We start from the raw sequence: 24,517 nt of genomic DNA, 5'->3' as shown, positions 1-24,517 counted from the left end.
AAAATAGCTCGTCACCATAATAGTGAACATGAAACTACTGTCAATTGTCAGGAAATCCCATCTGCTTCACTCATGTTCTTTAGAAAATGAAATCTGCCGTCATCACCTGGTCTGGCCAATGTGCGACTCCTGACCAGCAGCAATATAGTCAATTTAATTATCCGGAAATGGTCCAGCAAGTCACTCAGTTCCAAGGGCAGTCAGGGGTGCGCAACAAATGCTGGCCTTGCCAATGATACCCACATCCCATGAAAGAACAAAGAAAAAACAAAGGAGTCCACAGGGCAATTGGAGCATTAGACAGGACCGCGAGGAAGCATTGGCTCACCACCTTCAGTCATTCCAAAACTTGCCTCACTGATATGAATGTCCAAACATCCAAAGCGCATGCGCAAATGCACCCACACACTCTCCCAAAAAACCTATCCACACACTGGATTGGGAGGAGGAAACTCCATATGGAAAGGCAACAAACTCCTGCTATGCGAGTTTGGGGGATGCATCATCAGAGATGAACGGAAGGCTGGTGTTAGGAACGCCCTACCCATGACCTTGGCTCCTCTCCACTCCCCCCCTTCCCTTGGCCAGGGTCTAGTCTCTCTCTCTTCAGCTCTGTTTCTTAAGCAAAATAAATGGTTATGTTAGTTAACTCTGCTGCTTGGTTTTTTTGTTGTCCTTTTTTTTTAAAAAACAGAAGTATCAATTTATTGCTTTGACATTAATGTTGTTGGTGTTTTCTACATAGTTAACGATTGTGCTAAACTAGATCTCCGGTCACTGCTGCTGGGTTTCTTATTGGAGGGGAATATGATGATCACAAGAATCTGGTTGTTTTTTTTTAAAAACAGGCTACTAAAAGGGTTAATTTTTCCTCCAAATGCTCAGCTTGTCTGGTGGCACCTGTGCAAAGGGAAGCAAAGATCAGTGACCCTTCATCAGAATCTCTACAGATACTGACTGGCCAGCTGGTTTTTTTCCAGCATTTTCTAGTTAGATTTCAGACTTCCTCGAGCTGCAGTACTTTGCTCTCCTACAGAATGCTCCATGCTGGGCATTTGTAAGTGTGGTTACTTTCGATTGAAAGTGAGAAAATATTTATCACCTCACCGCAAAGTGTAATGTTTGTTAAGAAAGCCCACATTATCCACAGGTAGATTGGTGGGTGATAATTTACTGGAAGGTTTTTTGCCATTTTTAAACTTGGAAATGAAACCAGGAGTCATGTGCCAGCAGAACATGGCACAGTTAGTTCAAGATATTCTGGTTTGTACATTGGATTGGTGTTTGCTGTGTTTGAGGTTCAAGACTTTTGGATGTTGCTGTCAGATTCAAAGAAGCAGAATGGTTACATAACATGAATAGCCAAGTTGTGTGCAACTGTCCGGCAAAGCCATGATTCTAAAGTGCATCATAGTGAAACATGAACTTTCAAATAGGCTCCAAAAATAGACGCATAGAGTACAAAAATGAAGCATATTTACCAAATCTATATAAAACAATTCAACCCAATGGTGACTATGGTTCCCAATTCTGGGCACCTGCAGGATGTGAGGGGCAGGAGGAATAAAGGGCTCGGAAACAGGAGAAGCACAGGATTTATTTCCCTAGCCTTGCCAAAACCTGTCCATCTACAATGCACAAGTCAAGATTATGACGGAATACTTCTATTTGCTTAGATGAGTGTGGCTTCAATAATTCAAAGAACTTGACACCATCCAGGACAAAGCAGCCCTCTTGATTGGCACCCCATTCCACCAATTTAAATATTCACTTCCTCCACCACTAACACAGTCGCAGCAGTGTGTACCACCTACAAGATGTACTGCAGCAACTATTGCTAACATAAGCCCTCTATTCAAAAAGGCAAGTAGAAAGAATACAGGGAACTATACACCAGTGAACCTAATATCAGTAGTGGGGAAGTTGCTAGAGTCCATTATCAAGGAATTCATAGCACAGCATTTGGAAAACAGTGGTAGAATCGGACAAAGTCGGCATGGATTTCCAAAAGGGAAATCATGCATGACAAATCTACTGGAATTCTTTAAGGATTTAGCCAGTAGAGTTGACAAGGGAGAATAGGTGGATTTAGACTTTCAGAAGGCTTTTGACTCGGTCTCACATAACAGATTACTATGTAAAGTCAAAGTGCGTGGGATTGATAGTAGTGTCTTGTGATGGATAGCAAGCTGCTTAGCAGACAGGAAGCAAAGAGTTGGAATAAATGGGTCTTTTTCCGATTGGCAGGCAATGACTAGTGGGATACTACAGGGATTTATGTTAGGAGCCAACCGTTCATATTATACATTAACGATTTGGACGAGAGAACAATTTTGCAAATGATACAAAGTTGGGTGGGAGGTTGAACTGTGAGGAGGATGCAGAGATGTTTCAGCATGATTTGGACTGAGTGAGTGGGCATGTGCTGTACATGGATAAATGTGAGATCATCCAATTTGGTGCAACAAGAAGACAGATTATTATTTGAATGGGTGTAAATTGAGAGAGGTGGATACTCAGCAAGACCTTTGTGTCCTCGTGCATCAGTCGTTGAAAGTAAGCGTGTCGGTACAGCTGGCAGTAAAGAAGGCAAATGGTATGTTGGCCTTCACTGCGAGAGGATTTGATTATAGGAATAGGGATGTTTTACTGCAATTGTATAGGGTGTTGGTGGCGCCACATCTGGTGTGTGCAGTTTTGGTGTCCTTATCGGAGGAAGGTTGTCCATGCTAAAGAGGGAGTACAGCAAAGGTTTACCAGGCTGAATCCTGGGATGGCAAGTCTGTCATATGAGGAGAGATTAAGTTGGTTCGGATTATATTCACTGTAGTTCAGAAGAGAGAGAGGGGATCTCATAGAAACTTATAAAATTCTAACAGGATTTGATAGGACAGATTCAGAAAGAATGTTCCTGAAGGTGGGGGTCCAGAACTAGGGATCATAGTTTGAGAATAAGGGGTAAACCTTTTAGGACTGAGATGAGGAGAAATTTCTTCACCCAGTGAGTGGTGAATCTGTAGAATTCACTGCCACAGATAGTAGTTTAGGCCCAAGGGTAGGTGAGATTTCAAGAAGGAATTAGATATAGCTCTTGGGGTTAATGGGATCAAGGAATATGGTGGGGGGGGGGGGCGGGGGGGGGGGGGGGAGAGAGAGAGAAAAGAGGCAGGATAAAAGATATTGAATTTGATGATCAGCCATGATCATGATGAACGGCGGCGCAGGCTCGAAGGGCCAAGTGGCCCACTCCTGCTTTTATTTTCTATGTACGTTTCTAACTTGTCAAGCCTCCTTTGACACACCTCCCAAACCAGTGACCTCAACCACCTAGCACAGGCATGGGGACACCAACACCTCCAACTTTCCTTCCAAGTCACACACTATTCTCACTTGGAACAGTGTCACCATTCCTTCACTGTTGCTGGATCAAAAACCTGGAATTCCCTCCCTAACTGTGGATGCACTTACCCCAACTGGATTACTCACCACCACTTTGAGGGACAATTAAGGCTGGCTAACAAATGCTAGCCTTGCTAGCAAAAGCTCACATCCCAAGAATCAAAAAAGTAACAAGCACCATACGGTGATTTCACTAAGTCTAAGGGAAAACATTCCAAATTTTCCATACTGCCATAGTGAGGGGAAAGAGGCCACAAATATTGAGTACAAAGCAGAGTCTAGTGGTTCAGGAATAGATCCCAAGCAGAAGTTAGGAATTCCAATGAAAAGCATATTATATAACATGTATCAACTGAAAAAATTCAGGCCATACCAGCAGTATGTACACAGCTTGGCTATTCAAAACTGCAGTTCATCTCACTATATATGCAATTCACGATGCAACGTGTATGCCCCATATCCAGGGAAAGATAAAACTCCCTCAAACCAGTCAAAAGAACCACTAATCAGTGAGGAATTCCCTATTGTCATACTCTGAACACCCATCTCAATGATTTCAGTCACAGTGTTTGGCACCTTGGAGAAATTGCTATAGGTCCCAGAAATATTAATCCATCTAATTGGTGAATGTTTAAAGTCTAATTAATTAAATGTCCACACAATAGGAGGAGGTTTGATCTTGATAGCAGAATCTGGTGAAGTCAATGTGTAAGCCTCCTATCCAATATTTATGTTCTATTCTGATACGGCTCCTGCAGTCCAAATAATAAAAATAATGGATGTATAAGAATCGATTGCAATTTGTTTTTAACTTTTCACACCAAGCTTACAGGATTTTTCAAATCGACCTTCTTGCTGTTGATAATATGTTCAGATACTTTCACACTAGAGCTTCCAGAAATTATAGAAAAGTGCTGCATTTAAAGCTGAGAACTTTGAGGAATTGCGCCATGGCACAAACTTTGCAATAGTGTTCTTGGCAGAACTGTCACTGTTTGGCATCTTATCCACGGACAGCAACATTTGCAGTTCGCACATGCAGAAATCCAGAAGTGATTACATGCATCTCCAGAAGGTACACTGCTGAGGCACTTCCAGACTGTATTTAAATGGAGAATCACCTGAATAAGAACTTCCACTCATGCACTGTTAGTCTCATGAGAAAAATCCTTATGAAAGTGAAAAGACTAAGGAAATTTGGCATGTCAGCTACAACTCTCACCAACTTTTACAGATGCACCATAGAAAGCATTCTTTCTGGTTGTATCACAGCTTGGTATGGCTCCTGCTCTGCCCAAGACCGCAAGGAACTACAAAAGGTCGTGAATGTAGCCCAATCCATCACGCAAACCAGCCTCCCATCCACTGACTCGGTCTACACTTCCCGCTGCCTCGGCAAAGTTGCCAGCATAATTAAGGACCCCACGCACCCCGGACATTCTTTCTTCCACCTTCTTGTGTCGGGAAAAAGATACAAAAGTCTGAGGTCACATACCAACCGACTCAAGAACAGTTTCTTCCCTGCTGCCGTCAGACTTTTGAATGGACTTGCCTTGCATTAAGTTGATTTTTCTCTACACCCTAACTATAACTGTAATACTACATTCTGCACTCTCTCGTTTCCTTCTCTATGAACGGTATGCTTTGTCTGTATAATGCGCAAGAAACAATACTTTTCACCGTATGTTAATACATGTGACAATAATAAATCAAATCAATTGGAATTAACTACATAATTGCTGCTAAATACTCTCACTAGTCCCAAAAAGTAAATATATTTGTTGAATAGCAAATTTCTCCATGATAATGAATAATCTGTGGAATTCTTTTTGTTTAAAAAGTCTATGCATCTTTACTTTAGCTTCTATCTTAATCCAGTCTCAATCACCTGTTTCCCAGCAGTCAGCTAAGGGGAAAATGACACCGCAAAGATAGCTGGATCTTCTGAGCTGCTTCTTTCAGATCAGCAGCAAGTGTTGTTTCACTGCTGACTGCAAAATCTAGGACATTTTGAGACAATATTACATCAGGCTATCATATGGGCAGATCTTACTGCAGATGAATCTTAAGTGCAGCATGAAATTGTACCACGTTGGCATTTCACATCACATTTACAATCATAGCAGCATTAATGTTGTAGATAAATGTGACTATAAAAAAACTGGGATCAGTCACATATTAATCTGATCAGAGCAATGCAATCACTTTGGTAAGGAGTTGGTGTACGAGCTAAAGGGCTGATGAGTTTTAAAATTTTAAGTGTAAAATAGCACTACTGCTGCAACAGTATTTTTTGTTTTAATTAACCCAAATTGCTAGCATTAATCACTTTAGACATAACATCAATGTGTGACAATACGCTGCAACTCCCACATGTGAAACCCTGTTTAAATATTTTTCTTATTAAACTTTTGCGAATGGCCCACCATGTCTAAGCACACAGCTATAGAAAATCATCATGGACTCACTCACCCCATTTAATGGGTATGCCTTCCATCCCAGCTCTCCAAGTGCAGCTGTTGTGTCTAGGAGTACAACTGGAAATAAGCAAAATGTCAATATTAGAATTTACTTGACACTTTCAAAGTTACCAACAAATAGTCAAAAAGGTGATGATATTTTGCAGAGTCAAATGATGGCACAAGCTTTCTTTGCACACACCACTTACCTATCTAATGAAGCTGCGATCTCAAGAATAGTGCCAGGATATATCAAGGAACAGTTAAATTAGTGAATTAAGCAATAAGAAAAGTACTTCAAAATGATTTGAACAAATATTCAAAAGAGCATTTTGAACAAGGCATAATCTGGAATCCCATGCTTGTTAGACATAGTGAAAAGCTACAGACATATGAATACTTAATGCAGTCAAATCCATGTGCTGCATTCAACCCTGAAGCAAGCATCTCCCTGAATATGACAAAGATCCAATTTTATTGCTTACCCAACATGATGCACAGTATGGGATTTTGTTTTTGCACTGAAGTGACCATTATTGTTTAATTTTGTTTCCTTTTGGGGAAGAGAGATTAAAATTACCATAATTTTCATTTGTTTCATTTCACAATATTTTGTGGGAATGGTAGATTTAATGGATCATAATTATTTAGCGCTTTGGGACAAAGAACAAACTTGAATGTACATATTATTCCTTACAGCTTCACATGTCCCAATGCACATTACAGCTGATCAAATATTTTTGAAGCATAGTTACTGTTATAAAGTAGGGACCACAGCAACCAATTTTCACACAGCAATGAGACAATGACCTGATAATCTACTACAATAGTGTCAGTTGAGGGATTTATATTAATATGGCCAGGACATCTTACAGTTAAAGGCAATTTATAAATGCAAGTTCTTTCTTTTTAACAATCATCAGTTGACCCAGAACAAGAGATGGTTAATAGACACGGAGATACTCCCCTTACCTTTTCAGAGACAGTAAAATTCATAGTGTGCAGTATGACTGAATGTATACATCACTGCAATGCCTTCCTTAGTTGGGTATCAGCCTATTTGGCCATTTACACAATTCTGATGTTTGGTGTAGCATATAGCTTACTCTCAGTGCTATTTGTATTGCATCTAGTAGTTAGCTATATTTTTAAACAGTTGCTATAAATGCAGTGTGACACAACGTTTAATAATTTATCGATTGAAAAATTTTACGACCTTCATAAATTAAACACGGCAGTTTTATTCCTGATCGTCATCCTTTTGTTCAATAGCAGCACAGTACTAAATAGTCTTACAACCAAATAGGTCACCTTTATATGTGCGCTATAAAAACATTAAGCAGGATGCTGGCAGAATCCTGAAACTTAGCTGCAATGCGTGAATGCAGACAGAAGCTCATTATTTATTCAAACACTTCTGTGCAAGACACCAAACAGTAGGTATGCCTCCAAGATGTACTGCAAACCAAACTAATTTTTGTTATTCAAATATTTTCCTCCCTGAATGGAAACTCACAATGGTGAATTATAGGGAAACTAATTCTGAAGGTCTTTCTTTTGCACTCCATTACCTAGATTATGAATAAATTGTCTGGATACCTCACACCCCAATTTAACAACACACATCTGCATTTAAGAAACTTTCACTAAATTCTAGTCATGTGATAAACTCAGCTGGTAAAAATGCAAATGCACCAGTCATCATCTATTTAATTAGAAGCATCACGAAAAGAAAATAATTCTGAAACATTCTTACTGTATATTTTATTCTGCAGATCTCTGCATTCTTTCCAGTTATTTACAAGTGTAGTTTAATTCATTTCTTGGCAGCTCATTAGCCATTTTCACAGTAACTTCATTGCAGTGTTAATGTAAAACTACTTGTGACAATAATTAATAAATGTAACCCTCCTGATGGAATGATCAAGGATATATAATGCATTCATGAATAGAGTTGCTCTATTTTTATCCAATACTGTAAATACCTGCTGCATGAATCATGGTAAAATTGAATTTAAACAGAATGTTTTTCCCCCCCTCCATGTATAATGAATCCCAGGATGCACAGAGAAAAAATAAATGCCATGTTATTTTTGTCACTGAGTATCTTACTGAGCTACAGTGAAGTTACAAAAAAGCATTTCCTCCCCCGAGGATTTTTTTTTGATAATCAAGGTTGAACGCGTCAGTGCACAGGAAAGGAACATTCCTCACTTTTTTTTGTGCGAGCATCACCTATACTTGTCTGGCAGGGATTAAACAAAGGACAAGGCTCCTTCTGTGGTGTCTCCCAATGTACTTTTATTGTTCCACTGGTATATTTCTATTTATGCTTCCAGCCGACTTCCAAGATGCTTAAAATTTGAGGCTGCCAATTTAGTGTAAACTAAGGGCAAATTAGCAGCAAGCTGTGTGTGCTGGGACAGGAGCCACGAAAGAACAGAATTGAAATTGCCCAGACCACATTTTGCTTCTGGCCATTAAAGCCAGCAGTGGGAGAAGATTTCCCATCCCATCAGCCCAGGCTTGATTCTAGCCGTCATTCTGAAGACGAAAGGAACATGCATAGGTCCACTATGGCGCCCAAACTCCCAAGGCAAGCTCATTTTAAATAGGTAGAGTGAAATGGAACTCAAAACTGAAAACAACCTTGAACCAATACTTTAATTAACACTTTTACCTTAGATGCCCTTATAAATATTGTACATAAAAAGGACACGAAAGCATCTGTGTAAGAACGCAATGTGAGCTGCATTGCTTACATTTGTTGCTGCATTTGTAACTATTCTATTATTTAAAAGATTGCTCTCTCACGGCAAAAAATGCTTTAAACCACATTACAGTATTTGTACTACAGATTATATTAAAACTTAAATGCTTAAACATTTTAAAGTTCTTCCAATTTCAATAAAACAAAACCTGTTTATTTTCTTCCACGGAGCACTTATATGCTCACAAGGTGCAGAAAAGTAACTAAGTGAAATAGTTCCTCACTTAGAAAGCTGATTACATACAAATCCATTTTTAAAAAAAGGGCCTGCAACATAGCGAAGCTTTGAGCGAAACAAAAACACAATCTTAAAGAAAGCCACCACAAGCAGGCTGAATTGTACCCAGCAATATTTTTGGATCATGTGTCAAATGCAGGAAAACTATCACTCAAAAGATGGCCACTGAGGCTGCTTGGTGACATCCTCATTCAAAAGTGATACTCAAAAAGACCGATACGATACTGTTGCTGGGGGAAAAGAAAATCAAGATATTCAGTTACTATCTGATCAATCACATTGAAAAAGGGGCATACTTCACGATGACAGCCAATATCATTGTTGTTTTCTTTATTCAGACATCACCTAGTGATTGACACTAATAAAGACTGACATGAAGAACTGCCAATTCACATGCAAGTTTATTGCATCATTGAATACTTTGCATGCCCTATCATAATATACAAATACATTACTCTGCTCTCTGCCTTTGAAAAGTATTTTGCTTACTTTCAATAATAAATTATACTTTCAGAATTCTCTGCCGCTGCAGGATTCATGATGCTTGAGCAAAATACTTTGATAACATTAAATATGGTGTCATACCTATCCTTTGTCCCTTCAAAAGTGGGTTTAAATCAATGCTTGTTCATTGATAAAATGATTCTACACCAAATCAGAAACTATGAGGATAAATTGCATAGAGGAGGTTACTCTACAATAAATTGACATTGTACCTTGCTAGCAAATACAGCTACTTGCTAATCTACAGGTTAACTTAACACTAGTGTCAAAAAATTTGTCAACCAATGTTCACCTTGGTGGTCAGAAAGCAAAAGATAGAGATACTGTGCACATTACAAGCAGAAGAGGGGTTGGGGGGGGGGGGGGTGGGGGGGGGGGGGGGGGGGGGGGAAGGACGGCTCCCCTCTTTTCCAACTCTTCATCTGACCACAACAAGTCTATTTTTAAAAAATTGTATGCTTGCCAATTCAATAAGTGTCAACTGCTAGAATGCTGTGACAATAAAAGACAGCATTCTTTTCTTGAATGTGTTTTCTTGGCAGGTTTTCTTGAATTTGTTTAGAGGAGTATTTATTGTGCTTAATCCAGCCTAAGAAAAACACCAAAAAGACTCCAACTTTCACACACACAAATATATTGGAGTGGGAGGATAGATTTTTGTTTTCTTTACTCATTTACAGAATGAGGACATTGCTGGCTTCGTCAGCCTTCGTCAGCCTTCATTTCCCATTCACAGCTGCCGTTCAGAAGGTGATGGTGAACTGCCTTCTTAAATGCAGGGACAGCAGCAGTTCAAGTCCAGTAAAGTTAGAGGCTGTGTGATTCTTGAAGACCAGTGACTTGGCTGGCTTCCGGCTGAACCCAGTGGTCTTTTTGGGTTTGTCGCTAAGGCAGTTTAAAGATCAAAATGGACTTATTGATTCTTCTGGAGATGGCAGCTGCAGGGTTGAGTTTTTTACAAATGTTTCTGCCTGTGGCATATGGATGGTTAAAAATCACAGGACAAGAATCAAAACTTGCAAAGAGGTGAATGAACCCACTCGGTCTTGCTCCTTCAGCATTAAGTTTGCTTGCACACTGGTTTGCAATGGAAACAGTTGCTTAAATACACAAAAGGGTGGAATTTTCCTATCCTGCCACAGGAATCGTAGCCGGCCAGGGGAAGGTGCAGGGAGCATGCATAGGTCCATTGACCTCAGGTGGGATTTTCCAGTTTTGGGGCGAGCGCGGCCAGAAAATCCCTCCCAAAAGGTTAGCTGGCTTGTCGCATACCCATCTCTTTCCAACTGTCCAGTGATCCAAATCTGGCCATGGCTAGTGGATTACAATTGTCTGGTTTATATGATCAAATTCTTTTCATAGTCACTAGGGATTCTGACTATGTCGAAAGGTTTGCCCCCAGCCAGCTGAATATATCCAAATGAGTAGGGATGCTTTGCTAATGGCACCCCATGGACATGGCCCCCATCCATGCTCCTCCAAGTTAATTGTTCCTGGTGAAGCTTTGCAGACAAGTTGTCACTATTTCAATGGTTTTGGAATGTAGAAATTACAGTGATGCAAATATTTGGCCATATTTTAAGTCATTGGAATATAGTTTTAGCTATTTTTAAATTCAATTAACAGTTTCCAGCCAGTAAATTCAGTCATTTTTATAAAGAATGGTTTTCTTAACATATGAAAAAGGAATGATGTTTGTCTAAGCTGCATTCTATTTTTTTTTAAGGTAAAAATCCTCCTTTCCAAATTATTTTCCCTCTACTCAGAATCCCAACCCAATAAAGTAGAGAAGCAACCTGCTCCAAGGTTTCAACCCTCCACCAGTGTGATTTGATATGATATCATGTTCCCACCCAATCTTCACTTGACTTTTCCCCCACAGTATATACAACCATGTCAACAACTGCTGGTGCTCACCTTGTTTGCCAATTCTCGTGTGTTAAAAAATTAGGTTCACTAATTTATATGACTCATGCATTTGGCCATCCATAAATACTAATTTGTCACTTCATAGCACCCCTACAGTGCAAAGGGAGGCCATTCAGCCTATTGAGCATGCACCGACTGTCCGACAGAGCATCCTACCAAGGCCCTATCTACGTAAATCTACATACTTACCCGGCTAATCCCCCAACCTACACAGAATCTACGCATATAATTCACTAAACAAAATTATGTTTTTGAATTTCCTTTGATCCAAGGGGTAAAAAACAATGCATACCTGTTCAAGGGAGGTAATAGGGCTTGGGAAATAGCAGCAAGATGTTAAGGATTGGGTACCTCAGGGCTCAGTACTGACACTACTGTTGTTTCTAATTTACACCAAGTGACTCAGATGGAGAAAGGCAATGTAACTTGGCAAACTTTACAGATGAGGGCTAGTGGAATTAAAGGCAGAAGACACAGGACTACAGAATGACCTGAAGAAAATGAGAGCTGAACAAGAAATTAAATATAATCTGGACAAGAATAAGGAACTGGGCATGTAAAATTGACAATTGGCATGCCTCACCAAGAGGAGTCTCTGAAGAAGAGTCATACACGTTAACTCTTTCTCTCGCCACAGATGCCGACAGTCCTGCTGAGTTTTTCCTTCATTTTCTGTTTTCATTACATACTTGATGAATTGCATTGAACCAGCTTTGGATGAGATTGATCAGGCCTAAGATTTCAGAGTTCTAGGAGGTTCAACAATCAACATGACCAATCAATGCAGACCAGTAATCAATTGAACTATATTCCCAAAACTGACTTCCCTGGCTGTATATTACCATAACCAAAGTGCAGTCTTCTGGTTGGGCCACATCTGAAGTTCTGTCCTGGCTGCTGAGACAATTAGGAGATATTCAAGCACTAAAGGTGGTGTAGACAAGTGGCACAAGGCCAACCTTGTCTACACCACCTTGTGTTAGAGTGCTGAATTATCAGCAAAGATGATAGAGAGAGTTGGGTTTTTCTTCTCTGGAAAAGAGGTATTAAGACAGGTAATCTTATTTTAAAAAAATGATTGTGGTATATATAAAAGGCTATTTTGGAATAACAAAGTAATCAGTGATAGTAGAACAAGACAACACAAATTTCAAATGATTAACAAGCAGCATTAGAAGGATTTCCTTCATTGGAATCCTTGGTAAAGTGGTGGAGGCAATACAACTCAAATCACTTCAGAAATAATTAGATGCTATAATGAGGTCAAGAATAGGGCTGTTCTGGATGGATGAATCAAAATGGACTAAATGGCCTTCTTCATAGGACTCTCTTATCTTGACAAGTGAATCTTGCATCACATTTTTGAATTATTTTGAAATCAGCCCTTTGCAATTACCTGCATCCAGGTATATTTAATCAGGTTTGAATTTTCAGCTTTACAAAGCAGGCACAAAGAAAAATTTCCTCAAGTCTAAATAATGACTTTCTTTTGTTGAGGTAAAGGTTTTCAATACTGAGAAATTAAGGCTCATCTCCTCTTCTGCCTCATGGAATTACAACCTTCCTCACGTCAGGTATAGTAAGGCCTCATGCAAAGTCAAGTTCCTTTTACACTTGCTCCAACAATCTGCCCTAATTCTAACTTCAGAAACAATTGGCCTTGCTTCCACCTTTCACATCAGTTGTCCTCTTGTGGTTTCAGTGAAATCACCACATAGATGTGATACCAAACTACTCCCTATGTTCCTTCAAACTTAGATTTAAGATTGCCAAAACTGACTTCACACAGGCTTTTTCCTCAGTTTTCTTGCCATTGAAGAAGGGAAAGGGTTAATGTTTTTGTACTCAATGTATTTTGTAACTAAAGGGAAAGAGTTAATGTATTTTGTACCTAAAAGGTTGAACTTTGTACTTAGAATGTATCACAAGCATAACCCTTCATTATGGCTAATCCCCTTGTTTATACTGCTTCTGACATTAATACGAGTTAACTTTTATTCTTATAACAATAGATAGTCAAATGTAAATGTAAATGTGTTTGCAGACATGCAAGTCTTACCTTTTCTACAGGCTTGCGTGGTAAATGTAAACGGAAGAAAGCATTACAAGATGTGGGGCATGATAACGGCTGTTTAAAGGAGGACTCCCGCTGAGCCAGCTACAATTGTGCCGGTAACTTCAAAGGAAGGGCCGTGGAAGAGCAGGAAACCTCAGACTGTATCATAGAAATCATAGAAACCCTACAGTGCAGAAGGAGGCCATTCGGCCCATCGAGTCTGCACCGTCCACAATCCCACCCAGGCCTTAGCCCCACATATTTACCCACTAATCCCTCTAACCTACGCATCTCAGGACTCTAAGGGGCAATTTTTAACCTGGCCAATCAACCTAACCCGCACATCTTTGGACTGTGGGAGGAAACCGGAGCACCCGGAGGAAACCCACGCAGACACGAGGAGAATGTGCAAACTCCACACAGACAGTGACCCGAGCCGGGAATCGAACCCGGGACCCTGGAGCTGTGAAGCAGCAGGGCTAGCCACTGTGCTACCGTGCCGCCCATTGTATCGTGACCACAGCTGCCAGAGAACTGCTGCTTCGTGATCAAGGACTATTGTATGGACTTTGATTCATGACCAGACCAGTGTTTGTGTCGTGACTGGTGCTGGGAGCCATAATGTATATATATCCCCACTTTTCTGTGTTCAAGGAGAACTTTGGCTTCCGCTTTCAAGAGGTCAAGTTCTCCCACAAGCTTGTGAGAATAAAGCCTACTCTATTTTGACTCATACCAGCCTCAAGTGTTATTTTTACCTACTACATTTGGTGCCGAAACCCGGGAAACCCCCGGGATCTGTTTGCGGGGACTCTGTTTGCGGGCTCGGGTTGAATGGCCACAACCTGGGTACTGGAATAGAGTTTTGAACCTAATAGGGTGAGTCAAACTACAGTGGGCTGATCATGTGTGATGAGAGAGTGTGAGAGTGAAAGACGTCTGAACTGAACATGTCCGGAGAAGGAGGCATTTGTCTGTTATGGATTCTGAAGTGAGTGTAAAGACTGGAGAAAAAGTTGCCTGAGCTGTGATGTTCAGACGTGAGTGAGAGAGAGAGACTGTCTGAGTGATCACCGGAGTAAAAGCCGGCTTAATGAGGTAAGCTTAATAGTGTAAGCTTAATAGTGTAAGCGGTGGTACGGAGGGATTTGATCACCCCTGACAGGTAACACTTGACTCTGATAAGAGCGACCTAGGAATGGGAGAGCCAGAATGGAGAATAGAAGGCTCCAGGTGGCGAGTATACAACTTATCTGTATTATGGCTGGATCACAAAGATAGTGGGGACCTCCGGAATCCCTGATAAATGAGTGTATGACGAAGAGGAACAAATTCATTAAACAGATGAGAAAAGGGGGGTGGAACTTATCCTACCCTCTGGGCCAACAGCATAAGTGGTTGGGTAAAGAAAAGAGAAACATGACAAAGAAAATAGGAGTATTGTTAATACATCAGTTAGCTGGACTAATTGAGCAAGTCGTCACCTCTACTAAGAAGTGGAGAGAGGATAAAGAAAGGATTAGGGAGTTAGAATCCAGAGTAAGGGAACTGGAAAAATAAAACCAATTATTAGAAGAAAAGCTATAGAGAGGGGAAACCATTACTCTACCTCCTTATGAGTCCACACAACAGGGACTAACCGCTCCTCCAGAGGAATGGGAAGCGCTAGAACACAACTTAGTGCTAGTAACCCAAGGGGGAACAGATGTGCAACCAAAGGTAAATTATAAACCCTTCACCCTGGGTGAGAGACAGCAGATAATGGCTTCCCTGGGTAAATTACAACCTAGAAGCGCAAACACTAAATTCTGGGAAGAATTAGACACAATCTGGATAGGACGCCAATTACACCTGAGAGACGTACACCAACTGGTAAGGGCAGCCTGTCCAACGGGTAAGTGGAGGCAGGTAGCAGGTGGACCCGCCGCTCCTCCAGCACAGGATTATAGTGGGGGACGGTGGACACATGTAGTCGCCCTAACATCAGAGATAGATGCCCAACAGACACCCTTCGCCCAGTTTAAGGTAGACATTCAGAGAGTGGTAGGGAATGCTCCTACTAACTGGAGCAGAATAACCACAATGAAACAGCTAAAAGGGGAAGGAGCTTCTGAATATGGGAGATGGTTGTTCCAGGTATATCAAGAGTGCTCCGGACAAGGAAACCCAGGTTCGAGGAGATCGAGCGTTCATCCAGGCTTTTAAGGATGAATTCTTTAGTGTTCACCAAATAATCCTTAAAATGGGAATTCTCAGTACCCCGAACTATGATGAGTTGGTAGAATGGGCTAATGGCATACCTGGAGGTGGATAGGAGAGATCTTAATTTTTGTATTTCAGTGTGTTTGTGTGATCTGGTTGCTAGTCGAATGTAGGTGGTTGTTGTATTAGATTGAGAGCAGGAATTGTTGAAGCCTTTGTTTGTTCTTGTGGAGTGTTTATTGCAGGTAATAAATGACCTTAGTTTAGCCTCAGGAGAGCTGGGGAGGTGTTCAGACTGTTAAAGATTAAAGTGATAAGATTTCTTGAATTTACTTCTGTTTTGAGTGTAATTACGGTTTGGAAGAAAGAAGAATAAAAGTGACCGTCTTAATCCAAGTTCTGTATTCTCTTAAATGTTTCACTTTCATCTCAGTTTAAGATGTTAAATTTGAATGAGTGTTGGAAGCTTCCTGTGTGTCTATGTGTGTTTAACAGAGTTGTTTGTTTTGATGTTCTTTCCTGTTGTGATTTTACAACAGTGGGTTTGATACAGAGTTTAAATAAAATTGGAAAGTAAATTGAAATTTCAAAATCGAAGTACATAAATTGAAGTTGGAAATAGCCAATTTGCATTTTGAATAAACCTGTGTTTGAATTTTGTTAAGAAAGGATTTAAACCTTGGAGGGAACCATGTGCTCTCTCCTTTGTTTTAAAGTGAAGATTATGAGAGAGTTAGTTGAGAAATTGGGAGAAAATAAGTAATTTTATGGAAAAGTAGATAAGCAAGAACAAAAGAATGAGGTAAATGTACTGTCTATGAGTCAGTTTAAAATATTTTAAGTTAAGTGAAATGAATTATAATTCTGCTTATTTCAAGTTCCAGCAGGAGATTAATCAATTAAATCTTAGTTGCCAATGCAAATTGCCCTTACAAATATCTGATAGTTTAATATTCTGTAACCTGGTTAAAATTATGTACTGCCGTTGGAATTTTATGTGCTATCTATTGTTCAAGGTTTTCCAAATATAAAATACTGCAAAGCTTAAAATCTGGCCAGTTAAAAATCAAACGAAAATGTTTCTGATTAATTAACTAGTATGTATTGTACCTACTTTGGTTTTGATTTAGCGCCTGTTGTTTTCCTCGAGTGCGGGGGGTTTGATCTGGAGCTCAGTTTAAAATTGGAAATGGCTTGGATTAAAAGGGTTTGAATCTCACAATTATGATGTGTAAAGTGGTATGATACTATTGCCACTTGATTATTTTTATTATACAGTATAGCACTGCTATATTGACCCGAAAATAAAATCCTGAAAAGGCTTCACCAATTTTGTATAATATAGTTATATATTATATGTTGTGTATTGATAAAACATAATTCTGTAGGAGCTTCCTGTTTTCCTCGCCATGCAAATGATTAAATTAGAGATAATGTCGGGGTACATTATATAAAGATTGAAGCTGTATGGTATGTGATTTTAATGGAGAATGCGATGTTTTCTGATGAGATTATATACAAATGAATAGATGTCCAACTGTAGCCAAAAACCAGTGTAAAGTGTTATTTAATTCACACTAAGCTTTCTATGGAAGGGGGTGTGTAGTTAACTGTATAATGTACTAGCTAAAGCCATACAGATATCGGGAAATTGTGGACAGAGATATTGCCCACTATACTAATGAGATTAAGAGTTACCACAAACCGGACAACCGGATTAACCCCTTATGAAATTAATGACAGAATGGGCGATGATGTAGGTTCACTAAAAGATGAATTCAGGGAATATGTTTTGGAACTAAGCACCCAACTAAAAGGGATGCGCAAATTAGTAAAAGACAATCCGGAACAAAGAGACACAGGGAGAGAGAGCTTGAAATGCTCCTGGATGGGCAGGAAGTTGCATCCTAGTAAAAGCACTACTTGACAAACCTGGGTTCGTCCCTAAATGGGAGGGCCCCTATGAAGTTAAAATGGTATAGTGTGCTTAATTCACAGATATGTGAGACGGTTGACCTCCAAGCAAGCTGAACGGGTTCGCGGGCAGTGGCGCGCGGGCAGTATAGCCTTTGGACCATTGTATAACGGTCGCGCGGGTTATTAGTTAAGTGATAGGATGATTCTCTTGCTGCTTCTCATGACCCTTGCCCTGCTAGTTATGGAGGGGAAGCATAGATGGAATTGTGTAGACTTGGGGGCAGAGCATCGCAAGCACCTCTGTAACGATGGCTCTGTCTATTGTAACCTTCCGACACATGGAATAAGTCCCTGGGAGGTAACCCGCAGGGACTGCTGCTTGGGATTCCTTAACCATGCCATGTTGCCAACTCTGTTGGAGGGGCAAGGTGATTGGGGTCTCCCATGCAATGTAATGTGATGTAACTGGAATTTTTGGTGTTTAGCTGAGGGACCGGGATGGATCTGTACCCGGCAACAGCAGAGGGCTCGGGAGGATGAGTACATTAACACGGGATTTGGTCGATCCAAGTGATCATTGTACCAATCCTCTAAAATCCGACCCTATCACATGAACACTTTCATGTATATGTCTCACTTGTATGTATTACGGTCAAAATTTTGAGCAAGTGTTGGGTCTGCTTACATATTCCCATGCACAGAGGAAAGGGGGGAAAAGTCCTTTATTTCCTATCCCTTTGTCAAATCCGGGAATGATAGAGGGGATTTTGGATTGGAATAGAACCCAAGACGGGACAAGGAAAGTGACATTTAAAACCCCATCAGGCATGTTGTGCAAAACCAACAAGGGGGGATCTATCTGCTTGGTAAGAAACGGAACCATACTTGTTGGCCGTAGCTACTGTACCGAGCAGGTTAATGTCACCAGTGGTGCCTGGGCTTTGGTGCAACAGATTACAATCCATTGCCACATTGCTGATGTCCTGGTCAGCCTCTCCTCTACTTATATGAGCAGCATGACTGCATATGATGGTACCTGTTGTGTCTGTGGAAACAATGCCTACAGTAAGAAGTTTAACAACACCAGGTTAAAGTCCAACAGGTTTATTTGGTAGTAAAAGCCACACAAGCTTTCGGAGCTCTAAGCCCCTTCTTCAGGTGAGTGGGAATTCTGTTCACAAACAGAGCTTATAAAGACACAGACTCAATTTACATGAATAATGGTTGGAATGCGAATACTTACAACTAATCAAGTCTTTAAGAAACCAAAACAATGTGAGTGGAGAGAGCATCAAGACAGGCTAAAAAGATGTGTATTGTCTCCAGACAAGACAGCCAGTGAAACTCTGCAGGTCCACGCAACTGTGGGAGTTACAAATAGTGTGAAATGAACCCAATATCCCGGTTGAGGCCGTCCTCGTGTGTGCGGAACTTGGCTATCAGTTTCTGCTCAGCGACTCTGCGCTGTCGTGTGTCGCGAAGGGGCTTAGAGCTCCGAAAGCTTGTGTGGCTTTTGCTACCAAATAAACCTGTTGGACTTTAACCTGGTGTTGTTAAACTTCTTACTGTGTTCACCCCAGTCCAACGCCGGCATCTCCACATCGAAACAATGCCTACCCATGGCTTCCTTGGGATTGGGTAGGATCGTGTTAGTTGGCATATGTGGTACCCTATATTCACCATTAGTGAGACAGAACAGTTCTTTATGATAGCTTTCCCACTTTATGGGACAGCAAAAGCAGCACAGGAACTTATACATATGGCCTCGACCTTGGAGAGAATTGCGAATGACACTAGAGACGGGTTTGAGGAGGTGAGCAGAGCTTTCTCTGAAGTATCAGCCGAGGTTGTAGCTATCCGGACTGTTGCTTTACAGAACCGATTGACACTTGATTATGTGTTGGCTTTCCAGGGAGGAACGTGCGCTATAACTGAATCCGAATGCTGCACGTATATCCCAGATGATTAAAATATAACTCATTTGGCAGATCATATCCAACGAGTAGCGAAGACAATACGGGATGAAAGGAACCAATATCATAATTACAACCCTCCGGGATGGCTAGGGCAATGGTTTGGGTCGTGGAGATCATATCTGATACATGGGTTGATTGTATTAATTGTCATTGTTATTGCTTGTTGTATTTATATGACATTATGAACGAACAGCCCGAATTACGCCGAGTGCAAGTGTACAGGCAGAAGGGGCAGTCTTCCTGACGAAGGAGCTAGGCCCATATATATTGGTAACCTTTGGCTCTGAATTGGTCATGGGGCCATGTTTGAACTTGTCCCCGACCAAAAGGGGGGATTGAAGAAGGGAAAGGGTTAATGTTTTTGTACTCAATGCATTTTGTAACTAAAGGGAAAGGGTTAATGTATTTTGTACCTAAAAGGTTGAACTTTGTACTTAGAATGTATCACAAGCATAACCCTTCATTATGGCTAATCCCCTTGTTTATACTGCTTCTGACATTAATACGAGTTAACTTTTATTCTTATAACAATAGATAGTCAAATGTAAATGTAAATGTGTTTGCAGACATGCAAGTCTTACCTTTTCTACAGGCTTGCGTGGTAAATGTAAACGGAAGAAAGCATTACAAGATGTGGGGCATGATAACGGCCGTTTAAAGGAGGACTCCCGCTGAGCCAGCTACAATTATGCCTGTAACTTCAAAGGAAGGGCCATGGAAGAGCAGGAAACCTCAGACTGTATCGTGATTACAGCTGCCAGAGAACTGCTGCTTCGTGATCAAGGACTGTTGCATGGACTTTGATTCATGACCAGATCAGTGTTTGTGTCGTGACTGGTGCTGGGATCCATAATGTATATATATCCCCACTTTTCTGTGTTCAGGGAGAACTTTGGCTTCCGCTTTCAAGGGGTCAAGTTCTCCTGCAAGCTTGTGAGAATAAAGCCTACTCTATTTTGACTCATACCAACCTCAAGTTATTTTTACCTACTACACCATCATCAATATTGACTTCAAACCCAGGTCCCGGGGGGAACACGTAACATGCCAACCCATTATATCTTCCATATTCTCACCCTCCTTAAACAGGTGGCCAATTGCATTTAAAGTGTCCTGCTCCAAAGAGAGAGAAATATCATTCACTAGAATGGTTCCATTAATAGTGCTGGAAGAGGTGATTGTTTTTGAGCCAAAACCGTCGTATGACTATTGCAAATTTGCCAAAAGACTGCTTTCTCATCCCATGAATAGATGCAGAGAAAGGTTATAGTCATAGGAAGATGACTATGTAACCTTTACTCACAGATTACTTAAATTCTAGGTCATGGAGTGTAAAGATGACCTCCTGTAGGCCTTATACTGATTGTGTTCTCCCAATAACATTAGGCATAGAATTTCAAGATGTGGCTCTCTGGCTAAGAAGCAGTGATATGTTGAAGCATGTGACTCAGAGGGGAGTTAGAGATTATGATGTTCACATGATATTGTGTCCTGTTCCATAGTAGATGTCGCAGGTAGGAAGATGCCGTTGAAGTGAGCCGAGTGTGTTGCTATGGTGCATTTTGAGGCTGTACTGGTGCATCAATAGTGAAGGTGGGTATATCTAGTAATGGTGCCAATGATGAAACAGACAAGGGCTGAGCACTAGGATGGAAACTCTTGTCCCAAATCATCCCTTATCCATCTATTAAAACATAATTAGAAACATATACAAGGTGGTGGGAAATATTGAAGTTATGATACTTCGCTTTATAAAACATTAGCTTGGGGATACTGCACACAGAAGCAATACAATCTGTTCCCGTTAAATAAATTTCATTTATGTTCAGAGAAATGTGCAAACTGTTTCAAAGGGAACTGATTGCCATTAATCTTAACATATTGTTCTTCTGCTCTGCTAAAGGCTTTTCATACAGTGAATGGTTAGGGTTTGAAATGCAATGTCCGAGAGTGTGCTGGAGGCAGGGTCAATTGAGGCGTTCAAAAGGGAATTAAATTCTTATCTGAAAAGCAAGAATGTGCCGTGTGCCGGATTACACAAAGAAGGCAGAGGAATGGCATGAGGTTTTGGAGATCTGGTGCAGGCACAATGGGCCAAATGGCCTCCTTCTGTGTCAAAACAGCTCTGTTATTCTGTAACTCAGCAGATAGTAAGATGCAACATATTGACTGATTTTAACCTTACAACATCACTCATGACCCTGTGGCTACTGTCAGTAATGCATTGACACTTTCAATAGGGATTGTCTCTGCAACCCTGGAGACAGGCAAGTGTGGGTGCAATGAAGGTTGTGAGGGGGGTGAATTGCTGGCAATGGCAGAGGCTTCCTCCTTCCTGATGGTAGGTCCCTCACTCAGGCACTAGTGCCTTTTATTGAGCAGCACTCTCCCCATCAACCCGAAACCGCAGCACCCTCCCCCCCTCTCCAACCTACAAAGCCACAGGCAATTCCAAGAGAGTTTGCTGGGCAGCTTTCAGGAAATGTGGGAAGCCCATTTGAGCCTTCTTAAATTGCAGTGGGTTCAGGGATAATTGCCCTCAAGTTGCTTGCTGATGAGTCTAATTGACATGCCTTGGCCAGCCAGCGGAATTCCTGTGTTGACCCCTTCACGTTCCCCACCAAGTGCAAGACAATTTCCCACACTTTGGAATCAGACACTGGGACTGCTTCCCAATTCTCTAGGTCCAGTCCACCTACCAAACTACACCCTCTACTGCCCCTACTCTTTTGCAGCCTCCACCAAATTCTGCCCAGTGTGTAAAAGAAGCCCTGGACCCAAGAAATAGGAGGAGTAGACCATATGGTCTTGCAGCCTGCTCCACCAATCAATACAATCATGGCGAATCTTGGGCTTCAACTCAACTTTCTCATTGGCTCCCTGATTGCCCGAGACACTAAAAATCTGTCTATCTCAGCCTTAAATGTATTCAACAATGGAGCCCCCACAAACCTCCTGGGTAAGAAATTCCAAAGATGCGCAATCCTTAGAGTGAAGTAATTTCTCCCAGTCTTAGTCCTAAATAATCAGCCCTTAACCTGAGACTGAGCCCCCTTGTTCTAGATTCCCTGACCAGCAGAAACAATCTCTCAGCCTCTCCCAAATTAATCCATTCAGAATCTTGTATTTTCAATCAGATCGCTTCTAATTCTTAGAAATGTCATGGAATATGGCCCAATTGACACAGCCTCTCATCACAGGACAGACCCTCATCCCAAGGGCTACTCAGAGCAGAGCTTACTCCAGAGTGGAGATCTGATCAGGAGCAGTGGGTCATTATTTGCAGGCCTTAGTTTGGGTGCCCATTACATAATGCAATGTTTTTAGACAAATTTCTGCTAAATAATGATTTGTCTAGATACACTTACCAGACTTACCTACTTATAGATAGTCAGATAGTGAGGAACATTGTCAGAGGCTACAGATGGATATAGATAGGCTGGAAATTTGGGCAAAGAAATGGCAGATGGAGTTCAATCCAGATAAATGCAAAGTGATGGATTTTGGTAGAGTTAATGTAGGGAGGAGCTATACGATAATTGTCAGAACCATAAAGGGTGTAGATACGCAGAGGGACCTGGGTGTGCAACTCCACAGATCCTTGAAGGTGAAGTCACAGGTGGAGATGGTGGTGAAGAAGGCATATGGCATGCTTGCCTTTATAGGATGGGGCATAGAGTATAAAAGTTGGGGTCTGATGTTGCAGATGTATAGAACGTTGGTTCGGCCGCATTTGGAATACTGCGTCCAGTTCTGGTCGCCACACTACCAAAAGGACATGGAAGCTTTAGAGAGAGTGCAGAGGAGGTTTACCAGGATGTTGGCTGGTATGGAGGGGCTTAGTTACAAGGAGAGATTGGGTAAAATGGGGTTGTTCTCACTGGAAAGACAGAGGATGAGGGGAGACCTAATAGAGGTGTATAAAATTATGAAAGGCATAGATAGGGTGAACGGTGGGAAGCTTCATCTCAGGTCGGTGGTGACGTTCACGAGGGTTCATAGGTTCAAGGTGAGGGGGGGGGTGGGTAGGGGAGGTTTAACACAGATATCAGATGGACATATTTTACACAAAGGGTGGTGGGGGCCTGGAATGTGCTGCCAGGCAAGGTGGTGGAGGCGGGCATACTGGGAACGTTTAAGACTTATCTAGATAGCCACATGAACGGAGTGGGAATGGAGGGATACAAAAGAATGGTCTATTTTGGACCAGGGAGCGGCGCGGGCTTGGAGGGCCGAAGGGCCTGTTCCTGTGCTGTATTGTTCTTTGTTCGTTCTTTGTTATAGGATTTTCAAAAGTTCTACCATCTGTGTACTACACCTTAGCAATTTAACATAAATAAAAAGGGTGCAATAAGTAAAAGTGCTCATATTGAGTTATTGTAACTGAATAATACCAAAAATGAGATGAAGGCCTGGACTTTTGCTTGCAAATTGGGTAGCGGGAATTGGGAAGCTTCCAAACCTCATTGCACCCACCTCCACGCAGTGTGTGTGTGTGTGTTTGGGGGGGGGGGGGGTGGAAATCAGGTGGCAATCTGGTCCCACCACGCCTGGATGCAGATCGGAGCTGGCTGCAGGGATTGTATAAATGCCCACAATCGGTTCTCTGGGACTTTGTTCTGGTTGTCATCTTAAACTGCAAAGCCTCTAGTTCTCAAAACCACTTTATCCACTTCCCATGCGCCTGCATGCCAACTCATGCCCCCCACCCTCAACAGCCCCTCATACCCTCCATGGCAATCCATGAGCCTCAATGACCCCTCTTACCTCCACCCATCCTCATGGCCTCTCATAATGGCAATGACAACTTATGACCCCCCACTGACCAGACTTTATGGTTATGCTCTTCATGCCACATTACCCAATATCCACCATGGCAGACCTTAGAAGCCATGGTGAGATTAAATGAAATTAAGTTCTAAATATCCATTAAAGCTCAAATCCATTCCAAACATTTAAGACCCCTCAAGTACTTAGTCCCTTATCAAACAAACAGTCTTGTATTCACAATCTTTCAAAGAAAGCTAATCCTTTAACAACCACTAAGTTTTCAATCGCTATGATAAT

The 24,517-nt window shown here is 41.3% G+C and overlaps 1 protein-coding gene across 1 annotated transcript in view; it reads right to left on the bottom strand.

The window, feature by feature from the left end:
- epha6 (eph receptor A6) overlaps positions 1-24,517 on the bottom strand; it is a 647,719-nt gene that overhangs the window by 587,990 nt on the left and 35,212 nt on the right. The window contains exon 2 of the mRNA XM_078232548.1: positions 5,872-5,936. Coding sequence (XP_078088674.1) covers positions 5,872-5,936 — 65 coding nt within the window. The remainder of the gene's footprint in view (positions 1-5,871; positions 5,937-24,517) is intronic.

This window comes from Mustelus asterias, chromosome 17 (assembly GCF_964213995.1).
Source record: "Mustelus asterias chromosome 17, sMusAst1.hap1.1, whole genome shotgun sequence".
Taxonomy (NCBI): domain Eukaryota; kingdom Metazoa; phylum Chordata; class Chondrichthyes; order Carcharhiniformes; family Triakidae; genus Mustelus; species Mustelus asterias.
The sequence above is the reverse complement of the archived record's forward strand: the minus strand, read 5'-3'. Positions and strand labels throughout refer to the sequence as shown.